The 22,843-nt window shown below is 52.0% G+C and overlaps 1 protein-coding gene across 2 annotated transcripts in view; it reads right to left on the minus strand.

The window, feature by feature from the left end:
- Window positions 1-291: 291 nt before the first annotated feature.
- dag1 (dystroglycan 1) overlaps window positions 292-22,843 on the minus strand; it is a 33,352-nt gene continuing 10,800 nt past the window's right edge. The window contains exons 2-5 of one of the 2 annotated variants that reach the window (XM_008408248.3): window positions 20,057-20,274; window positions 16,888-17,504; window positions 5,323-5,781; window positions 292-4,511 (exon numbers count right to left, since the gene is read on the minus strand). In XM_008408248.3, coding sequence (XP_008406470.2) covers window positions 2,706-4,511; window positions 5,323-5,781; window positions 16,888-17,504; window positions 20,057-20,069 — 2,895 coding nt within the window. In that variant the 5' untranslated portion in view covers window positions 20,070-20,274 and the 3' untranslated portion in view covers window positions 292-2,705. The remainder of the gene's footprint in view (window positions 4,512-5,322; window positions 5,782-16,887; window positions 17,505-20,056; window positions 20,275-22,843) is intronic. The other variant, XM_081606765.1, reaches the window with a different exon arrangement.

Here is a 22,843-nt window from a genome sequence, read left to right on the forward strand (position 1 = left end):
CGTCATGAATCATCGCTCAGCTGTTTACGTCTAATCAATGGTCAACATCAGAGCAAAGCGTTTGGATTCAGTCGGTGGAGAGTGTGATTTGACTGGACCGAGTCTTCGAAGCAAAACCTTTAACCAGGAAGGGAAGTTTGGACAAGTTGGACAGCAGCTTGTCCGTCCCAGACGGCATGAAGCCGTCCGAGGAAATGGACATCAGACGGGGAGGGAGAACCAGAACCAGGCTACTCCCAACAGAACCAGCAGGCATGAGGCGAGAAGCAACAAAGACGAGCCAGGCGTTGGTTTGATTAAGGTACCAGTTGGTTTTATTATTACAATGCACACTGGATAAGCAAAAAAAGCCTTGGCATCCTGCGAAAACCAACATCATGACAGTATGAGTCACACGCGTGAGGCTGCATGGAGCGCCGCGCCACCGCGCCGCGCGCTATTATTGCATTGGGTCACTTCCTGCTCCAACTCAGGCGAAGGATGGAAGCGACTTCCGGGTCTCTGCGCCGCATCGGAGACGCCAAAATAATCCAAACGTGACCCAGGAGTGAACTAAGCTAAAACTTCAACAAATCACAGAAGACTAATCATCAATTCAGATCATTTTAATAAACAATTTGAGGCTGTATCAAAAAGTAAAAAAAAAAAAAAGGTTTTCTGGGAGAAACTGGTTGGAAATTCAATGTTTTTGTTTCCTGAATCTCAGCCACAATCCGGAAAAATCAGGAAAACAAAACTTCCCTTCTGGGAGAGTCCCAGCGTCACGTAGAAAAAAGTAAAATCAAATAAAACGATCCCTGGTTTAACCTTTCCGGGTTTCTTGACCCGTTTTACCGGAGAGAAAAGAGGCGGAGCTGGAATCCTGTGGAAAACCAGTTTAACCAGTACAGGTGATACACCTGCTCCACATGCAGCCTGAACACCAGGGGGCGCCACCTGGGTCATCAGGCGGTTACCAGAGCGTCTGACAGTGGGTCAGCAGACACAGAGCATGCCCAGTGGATGACAGTGGAGCCGTCAGGGTCACACTGGGGTCACACCGGGGTCAGGGTGAAGCAGGATGTGACATCAGAGCAGGTAAACCCGACCTCCTCACCATGAGGTCGGTTCTGAGTTACTGTCGGTTGCTCTGGTTGCCGCCTGTAACCCATCAGGCGGCATGTGGACGGCCTTCTGTCCAAACTGGACTATTTAAACACCAACCATGGAGCGTCTGACCGGGACCGGAGAAATAAAACATTTAAATCTGTTTTCTGTCACACGTTTGGGTTTTTTGATGTCCAAATTGTTTGGATGGTCGATTATTGGAACCAGTTTCCAGTGGAAATTCCTTCCACTGGAAACTGGTTCAAACCGGTTCAAACTGGTTCAAACCAGTTCAAACTGTTTCAAACCGGTTCAAACCGGTTCAAACTGGTTTAAACTGGTTTAAACTGGTTTAAACTGGTTCAAACCGGTTCAAACTGTTTCAAACCGGTTCAAACCGGTTCAAACCGGTTCAAACTGGTTTAAACTGGTTCAAATTGGTTCGAACTGGTTTAAACTGGTTTAAACTGGTTTAAACTGGTTCAAACCGGTTCAAACTGGTTTAAACTGGTTTAAACTGGTTCAAATTGGTTCAAACTGGTTTAAACTGGTTTAAACTGGTTCAAACCGGTTCAAACTGGTTTAAACTGGTTTAAACTGGTTCAAATTGGTTCAAACTGGTTTAAACTGGTTTAAACTGGTTTAAACTGGTTCAAATTGGTTCAAACTGGTTCACGCCGGTTCAAACCGGTTCAAATTGGTTCAAAGTGGTTCAAGCCGGTTCAAATTGGTTCAAACCGATTCAAACTGGTCCAAGCCGGTTCAAACCGGTTCAAACCGGTTCAAACCGGCTCTAACTGGTTCAAGCCGGTTCAAACTAGCTAAAACTGGTTCAAACCGGTTCCCACAGGATTCCAGTCATCGATCTTTCTGCCTGGTTTCTCTCGTCTCAGAGGACCGGACTGAAAGTTGTGGCTGATTTGTCTTGTAGAAAAACAGGAATAAAAAAAATCACCTGTTAATATTTTGAAGATAATTCTCTCTCCCACTTCGCTCCACCAAATAAAATCTTCCAGACGAACAGTGAACTTAAAACCGACAAAACAAACGATTATTCATCTCTACCTTGTTATTCTCAGCTAGACTTTGTGAATAAGAATAAAAACAGACAAACCGAGTTAAAAGGCAAACCATTATGAATCCCAATAAACACACACACACACACACCTCGGCCTCCCTTCGATCGGAGAGCTTGGGGTCGGGACGAGGATCCGATGCCTCAGAAGACGTGTGTGTGTCTGGTGACGCTAGCAGGACACAACGGCTGTTAGGCAACGCTTCGCTTCAGTCCAGTGAAAAATAAAAGTTATCGGGAAAAAGGAGAAAAGTCAAATCCAGTTCTCAAATGTAGAAAAAGCTGAAATGCTGAGAGGGAGAGCAGGTCTCCCGGTGGTCTCCTCTGGGTTGGGTCAGCGGCCCGCTGGGATCAGAGCGCGGCGGCTACCACAGAACCAGTAGTCCCTCAAAGCCGTTGCAGACCCCACCCAGACCGTCGCCTCCGTTGTTTTGGAACTTTAGCACCTCTTGACATCACTTCCTGTAAAAGTCCAGACAGAAACAGCAGAAACCAGCGCAGTTCCTGGAGCCTCCCTCCGCCGTGAGGGGAGGGCAGCCGGGCCTTATGGCGGCACGTAGGGGGGCGGCGACCTGTACGGGGTCATGTTCTTTGGACGGGAGCCCTTCCCCTCCTGGGGAGCCGTGAAGGGAGGAGGCGGCTGGTAGGGGGGAGCGTTGGGGTCTTCGTCCCGCAGGGCGGTGTACTCCCCCAGCATCTCCTGGTTGAGGGGCGTGGTCTCTGGGCTAGCCATGTTGGGGTACTCGGGGGGCGGCAGCGGCGGCTTCTCTTCCTGGAGAATCAGCGGCATGCTGGAGGAGGGGGGCGGCTTGGAGTCGTCCAGCTCATCGGCGAAGATGATAGGCACGCCCTTTTTGATGAAGGTGGCCTGATCCTCGATGGTCAGCTTGCCCCGCCGCTTCTTCCTGTAGCAGATCATGGCGATGATCCCTGCGATGAGCAGAATGGCCGCCACCACCACAGCAGGGATCACTGTGTGAAGGTAGACGTCATCAGTGCTGTGGCGGGTCGACCCCAGGCCTGGAGTGACCATGGACGGTTCTGGGATGTCGACCTCTGCTGGCGGGATGAAGGAGTACGTCCGGCAGCTGGCTCTGCCTCGCACCTTCACCTCCAGCGGACTGAAGTCCGGCCCCATGTAGTTCCTAAACTTCTGTGTGGGTCTCCCGTCGGCGTCTCCGAGCGTCCGGCTCATGTTCCTGAGCTGCTCCTTGGGACACAGATGCTGCGGCAGGCTGGTGTTCGTCCATTCCACCACGATGGAGCCTTTGCTGACGTTCCTTAGGCTCACTGTGCTGCTGTTGCGGTCGCCCAGAACGTAGGCCAGCTTCTTGACCAGCAGGATCTTCTTGTGGATGTTGTTGGTGATTAACCGCGGCTCTCCTTCAAAGCGGGCCGTGAAAATGACCGGCGTTTTGTCATTGGCAGGCCAGCGGTTTACTTTGACTTCAAACGCGTCGATGGCGTTGCGGCCTCCTTTGTCGGTTGCCTGCATAAAGTACTCGTGCTTCCCGAGGTGCTGAACATCCGGCAGGCCGTACAGCAGCTGGCTGGTGGTGTTGAACTGGATCCAGGACTCCTCTCCAACCACATCCTTGTGGTTCTGTTTCAGAGACAGGCGGAGCTTGTCTGTGGTTCCGTCCTCTTTGTCGAAGAAGGTATCAGAAGGGATTTTAACCTCGAAGTATGTTCCCACCAGTGCAACGACCTGATCAATGGGGTTCCTCAGCACCGGCTTCTTGTTGTTTGGGTCGTCGATGACGCCAGGTGACGGTGTGCTGGCTGTGGGGGCCTTGGGTGGGGGGGTCTTCGGGGTGGTGCTGGGTGGTTTCCTGGGTGGTTTTTTGGGTGGGATGGTGGGCGTGGCGGTGGGCTCTACAGGGATCTGCCTGGACATGGACGGCTGAATGGAAACGGTGCTGGTGGTCACTACGACCTTGGTCGGCTGAGGCGGGCCCAGGGTCGGGGTGTGGGCGATGGGGTCACGGATCCTGATGGTAGGCTTCCCCGGCAGAGGCACCGGGCCCCGAACCGGAGGGGCAGAACTTTCTGTGGGTGCAGCGATGGAGGGAGAGGAGAGGGTTGGGACGATCCTGACCGGAGGCTCAGCCGCCGTGGTTGGAGGAAGAACGGCCAGGACGGGCGTTGGAGTGTTGTTCAGCTGCCTTCTCACTCGCTTTGGGACTTGTGGCTTCTTGTTGGCGATGTGCCATCCCACCACGGGGTACCCCAGCCTGGCAGACATGGATCCGTCTTTAGCTGGACCCTGGACACTGTTGATGTCTGGAACGGTGACCCGGTCCAGGAAGCAGCCCAGCTTCCATGACAGAAGAGCTCCGTTCTCCACCACCTGAGAAACAAACACACCGATGAAGCCGCTGGGTTTCTGTACGATTCAGCGAATAGTTTGATTGTTAAAGAGGAGAAAAACAGCAGCTGGCCATTCTGTAACACTAGATCAGCTCTGATGGCTGATGTGAGGACTCTGTTTATGTTTGCAGTTTGATTTCTGCAGCAGCTCCTGAACCCTGGAGAAGCTCTGTGTGAAATATTAGGCTGAGTTTAAGGCCTGCTGAGGAACTCGAGTCTTTTATGACCTGAAAGGTAAATCCTGTGGAGTTTCACTCACTTACACTCAGGAAAAATGGTGTTTTGCAGATATGGCAGCTCAAGTTGTTGTGGTGACAAATCACATTTTTTATGTCTGTGTGGGGAGAACAGATGCATGTGAATTATTTACTAAGATGTTTCAGAAAGTAAAGGAACCGTTTTGTTCTGGCTTGTTGTCGGACGATAATCTGACCAGCTGGTGAAGATGTGAAAACATCCAGACGAAAACTGTCTGAGATGGAAGCAGCAAACGGAAGGCTGGGAGGAGAAGCAGATTGTTGTCTTGTTAGCATTGTTAGCTAACAGGAGAAGCTGCCATCCTGTTAGCTAACGACGCCAACAGGATCTTCCCCTGTTAGCGTCGTTAGCTAACAGGAGAAGATCAACAGCCTGAAGCTCAGAGGTTGATGTGACTGAACCTCTGAATGTCAAGTGAAGAAGAATAAACGGTAAACATATTAATTATGCACAGAAACCAGGAGAAATTATGAATAAAAGTTAAACTTTACGTCTCTTTGTTAGCTTACGGCCAACCATGCTTATCTGCTGACCTTCTTGGCGTTTCCTGGCCCGGCCATGAAGGCCGACATGTCGAACAGCCGGTTGTTGACCACTGGCAGCATCTTCATGCCCTGCAGCTCCACGCCTGAGAAGCTCCTCATCCGGTCCAGCAGCTCCACCCGCTGCGCCGAGCTCATCTTCGTCAGATCGGCGTCCAGAATCACCGTCAGCACCGTGACCGGCTCCTCGTTGCTACACACGAAGGGCTGGACGGGATCCTCAGCCGCCGCCGCCGGGCCGGACAGCGGCGCCGACGGGTCGCCGTCAAAGTGGTCGTCCGGGTGAACCTCGATGGAAAACTCCTCTGAGGAAGAGGAAGTGTGGTTGGAGATGGTCACAGAGACGTAGTGGACTCCTTTGTCCTCCTCCAGAGGGAGCCCCCGCAGGACGCTGCTGCCACCGTCCCAGTGCAGCCAGGCGGGCAGCGAGTCCTTCCCCACCTCCGTCACCTGGAGACAAACCAGAGAGCAGGAATGAACCGTCGATCCAGGATTTGGAACATTTGGGGATCACTGGCGGGGAACGGTGATAAAGACGGGAGATTTACACTTTGGTTACCATGGCAACACAAGTTATCGATGACTTAATGTAAAGTCGACTAATAATTAACTGATAAACAGCCATTTTTTGGGCCTCTGTCTCTTTAAGAAGCTCCTGCTCTTCCTGAAGCTCCAACTCCAGGAAGTCGTCCCAACATGGCTCCTCTGTTAACCCTTTAACGTTTTCACCAGCACTGAGCAGCAGCTGCTAGAACGAGCTCAGCAGCTCCACCAGCTGTTTGCTAATTGCTGCTGGCTAGTCTGGAGGAGCCGAGTGGGTTAGCAGCTGCGCCTCGAGGGCGGGGCTAGGTCCTCCCAGGGGTCTGTACAGTTTGAACGGCCATCTTTCCATATCAAACCAAGCAAAACTCGTGATAATGTGGTGAATTAAACATCTGAACCGTTTCTTCAGTCAGCTGAATTACAGAAACACATGAATGCATCTTGCATCCCACACTGGACATCGTTAGTCCTGCTCCTCTTCCTCATATGCAAACACAAACGAAGAGCTGAGTCGTTATTTAAATGCGACTAAAATTAAAATGAGTCGGTCAGTTATGAGGCTGAAGAGGGGAAATGGATCACCGGGGCGGGACAACGCAGAGATAAACTCAGAAACAAGAGCGAGTCCCTCCGCCCCCCACCCACAGATTAATGCTGCGGCTAATAAATCCGGTTAATAAATTATGCAGCGATCTGCTCCCAGGATGCATCACTGCGGCTGCAGCAGGATCACGAGAAGCAGACAGAGAGACGGAGCTCCAGGTTCTCATCAGGTCCTCGTCTCCTTGTCCAGGAGACGGCAGGTCCTCTGACAGGAGACAGGCGTCCACGTCTGCTATCAGGACGCTGCTCCACCCTCTGCTCCACCCTCTGCTCCACCCTCTGCTCCACCCTCTGCTCCACCCTCTGCTCCACCAGCTGCTCCACCCTCTGCTCCACCCTCTGCTCCACCCTCTGCTCCTCCCTCTGCTCCACCCTCTGCTCCACCCTCTGCTCCACCCTCTGCTCCTCCCTCTGCTCCTCCCTCTGCTCCACCCTCTGCTCCTCCCTCTGCTCCTCCCTCTGCTCCTCCCTCTGCTCCACCCTCTGCTCCACCCTCTGCTCCACCCTCTGCTCCACCCTCTGCTCCACCCTCTGCTCCACCCTCTGCTCCTCCCTCTGCTCCACCCTCTGCTCCTCCCTCTGCTCCACCCTCTGCTCCTCCCTCTGCTCCTCCCTCTGCTCCTCCCTCTGCTCCACCCTCTGCTCCACCCTCTGCTCCACCCTCTGCTCCTCCCTCTGCTCCCCCCTCTGCTCCATCAGCTGCTCCTCCCTCTGCTCCTCCCTCTGCTCCTCCCTCTGCTCCACCCTCTGCTCCTCCCTCTGCTCCACCCTCTGCTCCTCCCTCTGCTCCTCCCTCTGCTCCTCCCTCTGCTCCACCCTCTGCTCCACCCTCTGCTCCACCCTCTGCTCCACCCTCTGCTCCTCCCTCTGCTCCACCCTCTGCTCCACCCTCTGCTCCTCCCTCTGCTCCACCAGCTGCTCCACCCTCTGCTCCACCCTCTGCTCCTCCCTCTGCTCCCCCCTCTGCTCCATCAGCTGCTCCACCCTCTGCTCCTCCCTCTGCTCCCCCCTCTGCTCCATCAGCTGCTCCACCCTCTGCTCCTCCCTCTGCTCCACCCTCTGCTCCTCCCTCTGCTCCTCCCTCTGCTCCTCCAGCTGCTCCTCCAGCTGCTCCACCCTCTGCTCCTCCCTCTGCTCCACCCTCTGCTCCACCCTCTGCTCCACCCTCTGCTCCTCCCTCTGCTCCACCCTCTGCTCCTCCCTCTGATCCTCCCTCTGCTCCTCCAGCTGCTCCACCCTCTGCTCCTCCCTCTGCTCCACCCTCTGCTCCACCCTCTGCTCCACCCTCTGCTCCACCCTCTGCTCCACCCTCTGCTCCTCCCTCTGATCCTCCCTCTGCTCCTCCAGCTGCTCCACCAGCTGCTCCTCCAGCTGCTCCACCCTCTGCTCCACCCTCTGGTTTTAAACCACAGAGACATGAACCCAGATTTCCTCCCCACCACAGAAACGGGACACAAACAGTTTAAAGCTGAATTTAGAACAAAATCTCGTCTAAATCTCTTTTCAACCAATTATTAATTATTGACCAAAACTCTGTTCAGCTTTTCATCATGTTGGAGTTTGAAGGATTTTTAGCTGCAGATTCATTATTTGCTGTAAATGATCAAGGAATGATGAAATGTTTTATTTTAGAAAAGAACTGAACCATTAAAAAGAACTGAATCATTAAAAAGAACTGAATCATTAAAAATAGAACTGAATCATTAAAAAGGAACTGAATCATTAAAAAGAACTGAATCATTAAAAAGAACGGAATCATTAAAAATAGAACTGAATCATTAAAAAAGAACTAAACCATTAAAAGAACTGAATCATTAAAAAGGAACTGAATCATTAAAAATAGAACTGAATCATTAAAAAAGAACTAAACCATTAAAAGAACTGAACCATTAAAAAAGAACTGAATCATTAAAAAGAACTGAATCATTTGCTCGTTTCCATTTTCTCATGTATTTCAAATATTGTCTAAAATAATGTTTTGTAGTTAAATTAAAAATGTGCATAATATGACTAACGGGTCAGCGGATGAGCCGATGAACCAAGACCCATTCTTACAGAGTCAAAGGTCAAAGGTCAACATTTTGTGTTAGCCAGTATTTCTCATTGGACCTGAAGGAGGGACGTTTCCACTCAGACTGAGAAAACGAGCTCAGAGCCAATCAAAGCCTCTGATTGGCTCCAGTTCAACAGGAAAACATTCCCATCACTGCCAGTGGGCAGAAATGTGCAAGAACCTCTGAGCTGTGGGAAACGGACCAAACCCACCTGTGGCTCAGGTACGTCTGCAGGCTGCTGACAGGAAAACCACGAAGCTTTTCCTGTCGGCATCAAATGAAACGTGGAATTCAACTTCATGCTTTCCACTTCCTCTGCAGCTTTGCTTCTATTGCTACATGTGAAAGAGTTGTGGAAATGACCAGTGAAACCAGTGAAACCAGTGAAACCAGTGATGAAAGCTCGTCATGAACCCTTTCAGCTCCCAGCAGAAACCTTCATCTTTCCTCCTCCTCTCAGACGTTTAGAAAAAGTTTCCAGTCGTTTCCGGCGTAAAGCTTCTGATGTTCGGCCCTCCAGGCCGTCAGCTGAGACAAACCAGCTTCCTGCAGGACGGACCAGGAGGAAACGGGTCGGAACCGGCCTCTGGAAAGCTGCTACGGCGGCGGCGGCAGGCGGGATGATGCGGCTAAACGCCTCGTTCAGGAGCGATGCTGCCGAGGAACTGGCTCTCCGTGATGGATGCTAATGTTGGGTTTGAAGAACGAGCGGCAGGCGGAGCAGCCACATCCGTTTGGCCCCGACTTGAAAGGCTTCATTAAAAGGAAACGAGTGATAATCTCATCAGAGCTGCAGCTCCTTTCATCATCTGCTGCTGTGAGCCGCCGCCGGCAGCCGCCGCCGTGCAGCAGGCTGGCCAACAAGCCAACCGGCTCCAGGAGCGACAGGCGTGAAACGCAGGGCGGCGTTATCGCATCAGGCGGATTCCTGATGGCCGGGGTCAGGGGTCGCACGGTGAGCTGACGGCTTTATATTTATATGAGGGCGAAAACATTAGAGTCAGCCTGGATGCTGTAATAACACGGCATCACTGACTGACCAATCAGTGAGCTGGAGGCCAGAGGCGGCCTCTGATTGGCTCTGACCGCTCAGCACATGTTTAATGAGTCAATCTAAACTGAAAACTCATCAATAATTTGCTTTGAGTTTGGCCACCAGGGGGCGTTTTATGATGAGGGCGCAGGTCACGTGACTGGCGGCCCCGGAAACCAGCCGAGGTGGGCGGAGCCAAAGCGGCTAACATAAAATTAACGTTTCAAAATCTGAGTAATTAAAATATTAAATTGATTTGATTCACTTTATGATGCATAAATTCATGTTAAATTTTAATACATTTGTTTAGTTTAATATTTGTTTTTATAATCTGAATCATAAAAACAGCTTCAGCATTTAGACAAGCATGAATATTATTGGCTGTCTCGGTTGCCTAGCAGCAGGCGGGTCGTGGGTTCGAGTCCCACCCTGGGCTCTTTCTGCATGTCCGGTCCGTGTTGGGTTTAGTCCGGGTCCCTCCAGCCGAACCCCCTGACCTGCTCCGTGTTATTTCAGTCTCCTGTTTGGGTCTCAGCCGGAACCAGAACCGCCCGGCTGCTGCTGGCTGCGGGCCGAGCCCGTTAGGCGGGGAGTTCTGCTCGGATTTACGGCCTCTGCGTCTCCATCATCATATTTTAATGGCTGCTGCTTCCGCGTGTCTGTGGACGGCTGAGGTGCTGCGCATGCGCAGCTGCCTGTCTGAAGACATGAAAGCTGCGATCCGTAATGTCTTCCTCATGTACCGCCGCTCCCAGAATAGACCCATTAATAGTAACGGCCCGTTTTTCCTGGAACCGGCTGCGGCTCGGGGAATTTTCCGTCCGGCTCCAGAGCAGCTCGGTCGGCACCGCTGTCCTCAGTTTGGACCCGGCCCGGAGGAGTTCTGGTTCTGCCCGTTTATTCCTTCAGTGTAAACAAAACGGAGTAGCAGAAGGTGGTGTTGGCGAGCTGAGCCCTGATTGGCCAGCTCGGTCCGTGTTCTGATCCGGCTGCAGGTTCTGCTCCCACAGTGGGAAAGTTCCTGCTGTGGATTCCAGCCACAAATTCATTTTTAAGAGCAGAAAATGAGCCCAGAGATGGAAACGCTCCTGTAAACACCCACCTGGCTGCGGGCCACTCCGGCCTGCAGCTCTTCACCTCCATCCCTCCATCACATTTTCCACTGGACGTCCCTCTGCCTCCCTCCCTCCCTCCCTGTTGGCTGCTGCAGCTCCTCTTCATCCTTCCTCCTAAATATGAGGCTTATCTGCCGAGCCGGGCCCAACAATGGCCTCCTTTCTTCGCGTCCTGCGACAATGAGCCGCTTTCTTCCGCCGCCGGCAGCCCGGCCTCCTCCTCGTATCTCCAGGAGATATGGTTCCTTTCCCTCCTCCTCCTCCTCCTCCTCCTTCCCGCTCCGCTTCCTTCTCTCCTCTGGCTGATTAAACGTCGCTTTTCCCGGGATCATCTGGGAGCTGCTGGTTCTCACTCACTGGGAAACAAACCCTTTACTGGGAGGAAGCTGGAGACCCCGGAGAGAATCATGACAGAAACATCCCAAACTGGGATTCAATCCAGATCCCAACCGAACCACCAGTAAATACAAAAATCACTTTTCAATGTTATTCTGTTTAATAAATCAAAAGCAGCAGGTAGCAGGCGGGTCAGTGGTCCGGCGGAACATCGTGTTTTCAGCTTTAAAACATTACATTTACAGAAAATCTGACACTATTAACAATAAACGGGAACTATAAAGTCATCAAAAAGGCAAACGTAAAAATTAAATATTAATTCTGCACCCAGTTGTTTCATCCTAACTGAAATATTAAAATCTGATCGGTGACTGTCACTTTGTTAGCATGTAGCTCAAAATGCTCAACGTTAAACTGGGATTGGGGGGAAAATGGGAGCGGGATCATAACTGGGTCGGTGAAAGTCCAGCAGCATAAAAACTTCCAGCAGCAACAAATCTGGAGCAACGACGTGAAAACTGGGAGCTTCTACAGGATCCGTGTTGGCAGAAGAAAAAACCCAAATAATAACAATGATACCAATAATAATAATATTAACAACAATAATGATTATGATTCGGGATTAAAGACGCAGCTTTGGGTCAGAACCCGGTCAATTCACAGACCCAAACCTGAGACATGCCGGAGTTTTCCCTGAGCGCTGCCTCGCAGGCTCAGACGCCATCTTTGTCCAGCTAACGAGCTGCAGCTCAAACACGCTGATGGGGATAATGAGAGACGTGAAGATGAAGTGGTGAAGATGTGAGGGCAGCCTGAGGAAGAGGAGGAGGAGGAGGAGGGGTCAGACTCCCACGGTCCAATCAGAGTGCAGCGGCTGGGACAGTTCACACCCAAAAAAGCCTCAGAGTTTACGGACCGGTTCGCATGACGACCCGAACCGGGTCAGAACAGGAACATTTACATTAGGGGTGAGACGCAAAATTCATTCCCAAATCTCATTTTCCACGATTCAGAATCAACATAAAAAGTCCCAAAATCAATTTTCAAATATAAAATGATAAACAAATCCATCGTTTGTCGGTGGCGGGACGTTGTGACGTCATCAAGCAGCCGGTTCTGGAAGGTTCTTCTCATGAAGCAAAGAGGAAACTGAAGAGAATTAATCCGGCAAATGTTGAAGGGAAACATTTGGACTCATTTTGGTTCTGAATTCCCGGGAAGTCCGAGCCGGACGGGATCCTCACGGAGTTCAAAGTTCACAGGATGACGACCGAGGACTTCAGGAACAGCGCCAGTGGGCGGAGCCAAGCTTGGGAGGAGGGTTGTGATTGGTCAGGAGGTTGTTGCGTTGTTTATGTGAAGCTGTGAGGAATTATGGGCATTTCTTATGATTCTTCACCAAAGAACTACGAAGAACTACAAAGATGGCCGAAGAGTCCTGAATGGAAACGTCAACGTTGATTTTGAATAAAACCGCGGGGCAGTAAACGATCAGAGAACTTTTCTTCTGCACGGCGGCGGAGGACGGGTGATGTGGGCTGATTTTACAGCCACAGAGCCGAGGCGCTTTGGACTCACTGGATGGATCCTCAGCTGAAGCTCGGTCCAAAGCGGGTCACCAACAGAACCATGATCCTAAACGCAGCAGCAGATCGAAAAACTCCAGGGACTGCTGTGGCCTAGTCAAAGTCCAGACCTCACACTGACTGAAGGGCTCTAAAGGGAAACTTCTGAGAGCTGAGCAAAACCGATAGTGGACCACCTGGTTGGACTCACCTCATCGTCATGGCAACACTTCCTCCTGCTCTGATTGGAGGAATTATTATCCCTGAACGATTTCTACAATCAGTCCAGATTCTATAACCACCAAACGTGGTTCTGTAGAACCTCCTCCCGTTGGATCAGAACCAAACATGGCTTCCTGGTTCTGTAGAACCAATGGGAGCAGCTCTGTGGCCCGCTGCTCCCCGGTCCCGTTGGATCAGAACCAGACATGGCTTCCTGGTTCTGTAGAACCAATGGGAGCAGCTCTGTGGCCCGCTGCTCCCCGGTCCCGTTGGATCAGAACCAGACATGGCTTCCTGGTTCTGTAGAACCAATGGGAGCAGCTCTGTGGCCCGCTGCTCCCCAGTCCCGTTGGATCAGAACCAGACATGGCTTCCTGGTTCTGTAGAACCAATGGGAGCAGCTCTGTGGCCCGCTGCTCCCCGGTCCCGTTGGATCAGAACCAGACATGGCTTCCTGGTTCTGTAGAACCAATGGGAGCAGCTCTGTGGCCCGCTGCTCCCCGGTCCCGTTGGATCAGAATCAAACATGCATCTCTGTGGTTCCAGAGGGAAACACCAGCAGGGTAAACCTGCGGCCCGGATCAGAACCGAATGATGCACATAAGAGACCAGAACCAGAACCAGTAATGGTTTCCAGAACCAGCACATCCAGCTGAATCATGAATGAATGTGGAAGAACATAATCAGGAACATGTGAGTCCAGCTGCTGTATGTTTAATTACATAGCAACATGGCCGCCAGCGCTGCGGCGCCAGTAACCTCATGGTAGCGTGCTGCAGCGCCCGGCCCGGCCCGGTCTGGCCCGGCTGACTCATATGTTCTGCTGGGTTTCATCTCCTCCCAGTTCTCCAGTTTTCCGCTCCCGTCCTGCCAGTCAGGCTGCGGAGCTTCGCTGGAAAAACACGACGGCTTGAGATGCAGAGCAGCAGAGAGACGACGATGAAAGACCCGGAGAACCGAGCGACGGGTTCTGGAGGAACCGCAGAGAGATCCCAGCAGGGGGGAAATGTTCAGGAAGAAGAAAAACAAAACAGAAAATGGAAACAAACTGATGAACTGAGCAGGTTCTGAGGGTCCTAGTTAAATCCTGGTGAACTTTTTTAGGTCCAGGTGTGAAATGTAAAATAAAATGCAAAATATAAAAACCTTGACTGTTTCAGAACCGGTTCCCTGGAACTCAACCGGACCGCCGGGATGAGGAGGACCAGCTTCGTCTGCAGCGTTTAAAGGTCCAACAGAACATCTGAGACCAGATCGTGGTTCTGAACGTAATGAGAGGAAAAGGTTTGAAGTTTGGATCAGAACCAAACCCATCCCGACCATGAAATGTTTCTCCTGACCGCCTGATAAAAAGAGCTGCAGTCTGCTAAGCTAACAGCAGGTCTGCTAAGCTAACAGCAGGGCTGCTAAGCTAACAGCAGGGCTGCTAAGCTAACAACAGGGCTGCTAAGCTAACAGCAGGGCTGCTAAGCTAACAGCAGGGCTGCTAAGCTAACAACAGGGCTGCTAAGCTAACAGCACTGCTATAGGCTTCCACGTTTAATCCCACTGAAACCACAGACTGTCTGATCCCCTTTACTCTGACACCAACAAATAAACTCCAGCTGAATTACTGCCGTAAACAGAGCGCTGCAGCGGCCATCTTTACTGCCGTAAACAGAGCGCTGCAGCGGCCATCTTTGCTGCCGTAAACAGAGCAGAAGTCTGACTGCGGTCGCTTTAAACTAGTAGCAGGAACCATCGTGCAAAAGCAGTTTGATGTTTTGAAGCTGAAACCTGATGGAAGCTGCAGGTGATGAACAGCATAAACGGCGATGCATTCACTGTCAGCGGAGGGTGAAGATGCAGGCGGGACGGGCGTCCTGCAGGCGGACCCCGCCCCCCAGGTTGGTCTGAGAGCAACACTGAGCTGAGAAATTGATTTGGCCTTTTCCTCTGAAACCCTCGGCACCACCGACCTTCCAGAACAACTGGGGGGGAAGGAAGAGGTTCGGAGGGAGGGAGCAGGACGAGCAATAAAAGCTGAGGAAGAGGAGGAGGAAGAGGAGGAGGAAGAGGAGGAGGAAGAGGAGGAGGAAGAGGGTGTGGAAGGAAAAATAAAAATAAGAAAAAACTCCCAGCTCTCCTCATCAGGACGGGGAATCTAACCTGTAACCTCCCATTAGAGGACAGACGGGATGTTTTCCCCAAACACACAGAGACCTTCCTGAAGGGCCTCCAGCCTCTCCTCCTCCTTTTTCCAAAACCCCTCACGCCCCCTCATACCCCCTCACACCCCCTGCCCCCCTCACACCCCCTCATACCCACCCACACCCCCTGCCCCCCCAGCAGAGGGTGTCAGCTTAGCGCCCCCCTCCCCCCCACCGCCCCCCGGAATGAAGGATGAGTGGCAGGTCAACAAAACCAAGCAGAAACTTTCAGAGCCGCCTGCTGCTGATGGAACGTTTTCTGAGACAAACAGCTTTCCCCACAGAGAGTGTGTGTGTGTGTGTGTGTGTGTGTGTGTGTGTGTGTGTGTGTGTGTGTGTGTGTGTGGGGTGAGCTTCATTAAAGCAGCTAAAAGTGCAAGCTACTGTTCAATAACACTGATGTGATCTGATGTGACGGAGTGAGAGAGGGATGGGACTGGAGAGATAAAAGCAGCGATGGAGGGAAGATGGTTGGGGTGTGTGTGTGTGTGTGTGTGTGTGTGTGTGAAAAGGGAACAGCAGGACAGACGAGGTAACCGAGGAAACCAACGGCAGGAGTTAGGACAATTAGAGCTGGGGGGTTGTGCTCCAGCTGCAGGTGACGGAGGACAGGAAGGAGACGGGACCTTAATGTCTCCTCCTCTGAGATTCCATTAGAGAAAATCGGCTATTTTGGAAAATGAGCTGCGATTACGGATGAAATATTCCTGTGAAGAACCACAGAGCGCCGATTCCTGCCGCAGGTGGTCAGACGGATGATTCTCCAAGTTCATGAGTGGAGAAGTTTCATCCACCGGCTCCACGGACCGGCCCGGTTCTGCCTCAGAGGAACGGAGATCAGCAGAGCTCTGAATGGACCGATCACTGACATGTGGTTCCCTGGAAGGGGAACCAACCGGAGGGGCTGGGAACCTCTTCAGGTCCGGGAACTTCATGGTTCCCCCACAGGAAGATGGGGAGGGTCAGCAGCCTGTCCCTCCAGGACCTGCTGATGGACGGCAGGAAGCCACCCAGCATCGGGTCCAACAGGACCAACAGGTCCATCAGGACCAAGAGGACCACCAGGTCCAACAGGTCCATCATGTCCATAAGGACCATCAGGTCCATCATGTCCAACAGGACCACCAGGTCCAACAGGTCCATAAGGACCACCAGGTCCAACAGGTCCATCATGTCCAACAGGACCACCAGGTCCAACAGGTCCATCATGTCCAACAGAACCATCAGGACCAACAGGTCCTTCAGGTCCAACAGGACCAACAGGTCCATCAGGACCAACAGGTCCATCAGGTCCATCAGGTCCATCAAGTCCATCATGTCCAACAGGACCAACAGGACCAACAGGTCCAACAAGTCCATAAGGACCATCAGGTCAAACAGGACCATCATGTCCAACAGAACCATCAGGACCATCAGGTCCAACAGGACCATCAGGACCATCAGGTCCAACAGGACCATCAGGTCCAACAGGTCCATCATGTCTGTTGGTCCATCATGTCTGTTGGTCCATCAGGTCCACCAGTCTCCTCTTGGACTCTGATCTGTCTTCTCCTCTGACCGTGTCCCCCATCCGTCCCTGATCTCGTCGTCTCTGTGGTTCATTGACAGCCTGATGGTGACCAGCTGCACTGCAAAAGCAGAAACCCTGACCAGGTCACTCTGGTCTACGATGAAACTAAGTGTTTCAGCAACAGGTAGAGTTTTGTTCTAATGATAAATTAATGAAAAAGTTCCACATTATTTCACTCATGGGAAACTGCTGAGTCTGCAGAACCCAAATGACTCGGTGAGATGTTGTGTTTTTAGAGTGTCGCCTCTCCGGGCCGCCGACCCGACAGCCCACCGCCTGCAGAGTCCAGCATCAGCAGCTGAACCTGCTGCTTTGAGCCGACTCACCTTGACGACGTCTCCCAGGTGAACATCCTCCATCTTGTTTGGCACCTTGATCTGGAAAACGCGGCCCACCGCCGCCGAGGAGTCTGGGAAAGCTGCGGGCGCGGCGGCTTCCTGCCGGCTCGCCGCCACGCTGCCAGGCTCCGCGGCGCGCCGGCTGTCCATCGCTTCCTGGAAGTCCTGCAGCAGCGAGGAGTGCATGGAGGCCTCCAGGTCGCCGCCCAGCTCCTCGCCGTCTCCGTCCGCCTCCAGCAGCACCAGTCCTCCCAGCATGTCCAGCTCCAGCTCGGCGCGGGCCGCAGGCGGCGTCCAGCCCGCGGCGGCGAGCAGCAGCACCAGCAGCCAGACTCTAGTCCTGGGCAGAGTCCCGCCGTGACCTCTGACCCCCCTCAGCCAGCCCACACCGGCCTCACTGCACATTCTGGGCCTTTTGTCCGCCTGACGGTGAAGCAGGGAGCAGCGGGGAGGAGGATGATGATGATGATGAAGGAGGGGCGGGCCGCAGGGGGAGCATGCACCCCCAACCGATCCACCAAATCCGTCCTTCCAAACCCCCCGCCTCCTTTTGTCCTCCGCTCTCCTCTTCCTCAGAGCGCCGGCGGTCCCATCGGGTCGGAGATCTGGAAGGAGAGAAAGAGGAGCGGTGAGCGGACGATGAAGAACCTCACACTGCACCGGAGCGCACGGAGTAATCCGATTAGTTCAGCTCCGGTTTGGGAATGAAGGATGAAAGGATGAAAGATGGAGAGATGAAGGAGGGGGAGGTGAAGGTGACTTAGCCAACAATGGCCGCCCAGCCGGGTTTCTGGGGGAGTCCTAATGAATGCATGCCTTCTCCATTGTGAGAGGTCAAACCGAGTGTGTGGAGGTGTGTGTGTGTGTGTGTGCAGGCCTGAACTCAGACCCCTCCTGACTGAGTGTGTTGGAACAAAAGGCCTCAGAAATGCTGAAAGAAAGCAGAGAGAGGGAGCGTCCCGCTGGGATTCCACTTTGTCCCGTCAGAGAAAGTGGATTCTCTGCAGGAGTCTCCTAGCAACAACACGCCGCCTCCCAGGTGGAGCCCACCGCCCACCTCCGGACCAAACATTAAAGCTGCTAAAAACACTCCTCCATCAGCTGAAAGTCCAGGCGTAGCCTCACCCTGCTTCTCTAGGAAAACTTCCCATCGGCGCCGTTCTCCAGCCGGATGCTCTGCTGGTTCCCAAACTTCTTCCTGATCCAGTTTTACTCATCAGACACAAACCAGCAGCCATTAGGCGACGAAAGGCCTGGAGATGAAGGAGTGTGTGACAGTGTGTGTGTGTGACAGAGTGTGTGTATGACGGAGTGTGTGTGTGACAGTGTGTGTGTGTGTGGCGGTGTGTGTGTGTGACAGAGTGTGTGTGTGACGGTGTGTGTGTGTGACAGAGTGTGTGTGTGTGATGGTGTGTGTGACAGAGTGTGTGTGTGTGTGTGATGGTGTGTGTGACGGAGTGTGTGACGGAGTGTGTGTGACAGTGTGTGTGTGATGGTGTGTGTGTGACAGTGTGTGTGTGATGGTGTGTGTGTGACGGTGTGTGTGTGACAGTGTGTGTGTGATGGTGTGTGTGTGACAGTGTGTGACGGAGTGTGTGTGTGTGTGACAGTGTGTGTGACGGATCATCCACAGTAAGCAGTCGGTTGTTTTTATGCACGTTGTGAATATTTTCCTAAATGATTCTAATCAGCTGCACAAATTTCTCTTGTTCTGAATAAGTAACTTTTAATAACTACAATATTAATATTTTACAGTTTTACCCTAATTGTAAATTAGTAACACCTTATTAAAACCTTAGTGTGAATACAGACGCTTCTATTCATCTTTAATTCACTTTAATTTCTCCACTCCGGGACAATAAACAATATTTAATGTTATTTCCTGTTACCATAAAAATAATGCAGGTCAGATTCATGATTTCTAGTCATAAACTGATGTGACAAAACCTGAGCTGTGCTTTTCCAGGACCATCAACCTTTAATACATCACAGAAAATGATTCAGCCTTTTTGTTACTAAATAAATACCACAAAATACTGAAAATGTTTAGCAAATATTATAAAATAAAATAAGTAGCAACAGAACACATCAAGCCTCACTGACATCTGATAAAACTTTAACCGCTAGCAGACGCTAACAGACGCTAACAGATGCTAACAGACGCTAGCAGACGCTAACAGACACTAGCAGACGGTAACAGATGCTAACAGACGCTAGCAGACGCTAACAGACGCCAGCAGACGCAAACAGACGCTAACAGACGCTAGCAGACGCTAACAGACGCTAGCAGACGGTAACAGATGCTAACAGACGCAAACAGACGCTAACAGACGCTAGCAGACGCTAACAGACGCTAGCAGACGGTAGCAGACGGTAACAGACGCTAACAGACGCCAGCAGACGCAAACAGACGCTAACAGACGCTAGCAGACGCTAACAGACGCTAACAGACGCTAACAGGCATCATGGGTTCAGCTTTGTGCTGCCAGGTGATAAAAGCTAATATGTAGCAACAGGTGCTGCTGCTGCTGCTGCAGCAAGAGTTTGATTACAGCCAGATGAGGCGGTTCTGAATCGGTTCTGGATGCGGGTCAGGGTGGGTCATGTTTGGAGGGTCAGGAGGTTCGGCTCCAGGCCTGAGCAGGCTGCTGCTGAACCACAGAAACCCAGAAATCCTGCTGTGAATGGTTCCATGAACGCAGCAGAAGGACGGCAAACAGAAACTGTTAGCCACATGCTAACTGAGCATCATGAGAGCGTGTAAAAAAGCTCAGCTCTTCAGTCCAGGAGGCGTTCTCGCCAGCAGAACCAACTTCTGAGCCGACCGGGTTTTAACCAGAACCTGGCGGTTCTGCTGGGTCACTCTGACCTTTAAGGAGCCATTCTATGTGTCGGGTTTGTGAGTTTAATGTGAAAGAGGCTCTGCTCTATTTTTAAAAAGCCAACTGCGATGCGGCCGGTCAGGGTCTCTGCTGGCGAGCCGTGCTTGGACTGGGCCAGAGGGAGCGGGTCGGGTTCAGAACACTATGTGAAAACTGCTGAGTGCATCTAAAGATAGAAAGCTGCAGATGCATTTCCTATTTGGTGTGAATGACAGGGCAGCTGCTGCCTGGCGCCGCATCAAAGCGCGACCCAGACTGCGTCTCCGCATACCAACCGTCACACAACATCGGCCCAAATGATGGTTACGGCCATGTGACCCGGATTAATCGCCACTTCAGTCACAAACACAGAAACAGCCTGCAGCCCGTCCAGGTGTCGTCAGGGTCGGAGCCGCTCCAGCTCCCAGAATGCCCGGCGTGGCGGGAGGTACTGCGCCGCCAAAATGGCCGACTGTAACGACTCGGGTTGGAAATCAGGAGGGAAGTTTACATCCTGCAGCAAAACATCAGTGAGGCTGTTAGGCCGGGTGGTCCACAGAACCAGGAACGTTCATCTGAACAGAACCAGGAACATTCATCTGAACAGAACCAGGAATATTCAGTCTGGCAGAACCAGACATGTTCTGTCCTGAAGGCTAAAACACAGCAGAGCCGGGAGGAAAGGTTCAGGTCCGACTGGATGAGGTCCAGTGGTCCGTTCCAGGGTTTCTGGCGGGCTGCCAGACTTCATTTCACCCAAAACGGTCCGTTAGAAGGGAGGTTCTGCAGAGCAGGTTCTCCTGGACCAACGTTTCTATTGTGACCCGTCCATGAAGGCTGTTTTCTGAGATGCTGCTCCAACGTGACCGTGAAGAAGAAAAGTTTCGGCGCTGATGGTTCAAACCCGAAGCCAAACTCAAAAACCACGACTATCACGTTTTTAAAGGTTCAGCTGTGAGTTCACATGCTTGTTAAAGAACAATTCCCGTTAATCTCACATATAATCAATAATCGATCGGCTCTGTTTCCGCACTGAAACCAGATGAAAGATCCTCCACCGTCACCCGGTGGAGAAACTGGAGCAACAGCAGCAAAGACCCGAGATCAGAATCCAGATCATCATTCTGCACAGAAAAACCTCAACATGAAGTTATTCAAATCCTGCAGAGCAAAACAAATTCACACAAACAAGTGAGAGTCGTAACGACCGAACAGAACCCATTCAGAACCGATCTGGGGTTTAGTTGGTCCTTCAGAAAACCCGAAACGGCTCAGCATGTCTGAACTTAACCTGGAAGGAAGTTTTAATCCCAGCAGGAGGTTCAGCTTCTGATCCTCCTCAAAATAAACCAACAAAGAAGAAAACAGACGTCGGCGCGTCTCAGACATGAGCGGTGGATGGCTGAGATGAGAACCGGGCCCCAGCTGAGCCCGTTTCAGACGAACTGGATCCAGAAGGTGTGAAAGTTCCTGTCTGAACCTGAACTGGAATCTGCAGCTGGAATTTCCCCCAGCAGCCAATGAAACGCAGCGAAAACCACTCAGGGGCCAATTATAGTGACGGCGTCCGGGGGCCAATCAGACATCAGAACCGGGCCGGTTCTCTGACGCCTCCGTTAATGTCCTGCTGGCCGCCAGCAGAGCGACGCGTTTCCTCTGGAGGAAAGCAGGATTACACCGTTTACCTCTACAATGAGATTCAGATGCTTAGCGCTCAGATTAGACACGGTGGCGGTGTTCAGCGTAAACAGATTACAGCTGCGGTTGGAGGGAAGAAGTCCGGACTGTTCCGAGTCTTTGTGCCGGTTCCGACCTCGTTATCGGCTGCTTATGGAGGGATTTTCAAAGCTGTGACCTCTGAGCGAACAATCTGCGCTGCCTCCAAAAATCCTTCATCTGAATTCAGATTAATCTGCGCTCCGGCTCTTAATTACTCCTGTAATTAGCTCGGCTGCAGTTGGAACGTGACGGCGAGCCGCAGAATGATCCGCCGCCAGAAAAGCAATCAATCACCGAGCAAATCCACCGTCTAGTCCAAGGCCGAGCCGCCGCTAGCTGCCGCTACGCCGGGGCCATATGCGTGAACATAAGGTGGCAGGCAGAGCCGGCGCCGTGCCGACACTGAAACTCTCCCAATGAATTAAAAAGCATGTTGAGCGGAGGAGGAAGTCCAACTGGGCTTTGTTTGAGCAGCCAGCCGCGTTTCCCGAACCTAAAGGCAGGATTACTGCAGAACATTTAAACCCGGTTTCAGATGAGAGCAGCAGTGAGTCGGAGCCCGTCCTGCAGCAAAGTAGGTCAAACATGGAGGAACCAGGATTTACTGGACTTTACAGGACAAAACAGGAGATGCGTGAAAAGAGGCGGTTAGGATTTAAAACAAAGACAGAAAACTCCTCAGGCTGACAGATCAATGCTGACGATTCCTGAATCACCGACTTCACAACAATCACTGCTCCAAAACTGAAACTCGTGTTTTATTATATTCATGTTATCGACAGAGTTTATAATCAGCTGAAAATTAACAATCTGATCAGAGACGATTTTCCCCAATCAGAAATAACTGATAATCCAGCAGGGAGTGGACAGGACAGAGGCTGCGTCATGCTGTGGGCCTGTGTGTGAAGGCAGCACTGGTGGAGCAACATCCATGCAGAGACATCATGACCAGAGTCCAGAACGGGAGAACCGCTGCTGGGCCGAATCCGGGACTCTCCAGACGCGTCTCCATGGCGACGCCGGCAGAGTGACGGCTTGGAGAAGAAACTGGACTGAAAATGGTTTTCCATCCAAACATCCGACTTCCTGACCGGTTTCAGATGGAAACTAGAAACTTTACGGGATCTGGAGCTCAGATGAGTTCTGGTCCGAGTGGTGGGAGTCACTTCAACAGAACCTTCAGAAACAACAACATCTGCAGATCCAGCTGACCGGAACATCAGCAGGCGGACGTTTCCGGCCGCTCCTCGGCAGCTAGCTGGAAGCAGGGCGAGTTCAGGAACGTCGGGACAGCAGGAACTCCAGAGGTGAAGCCGTGTCGGGTCACGCCTCGATGAAAACATGAAACCCGGCGGGAAGCGGCA

Source organism: Poecilia reticulata, chromosome 5, assembly GCF_904066995.2.
Source record: "Poecilia reticulata chromosome 5, P_reticulata-male-v2, whole genome shotgun sequence".
Lineage (NCBI taxonomy): Eukaryota > Metazoa > Chordata > Actinopteri > Cyprinodontiformes > Poeciliidae > Poecilia > Poecilia reticulata.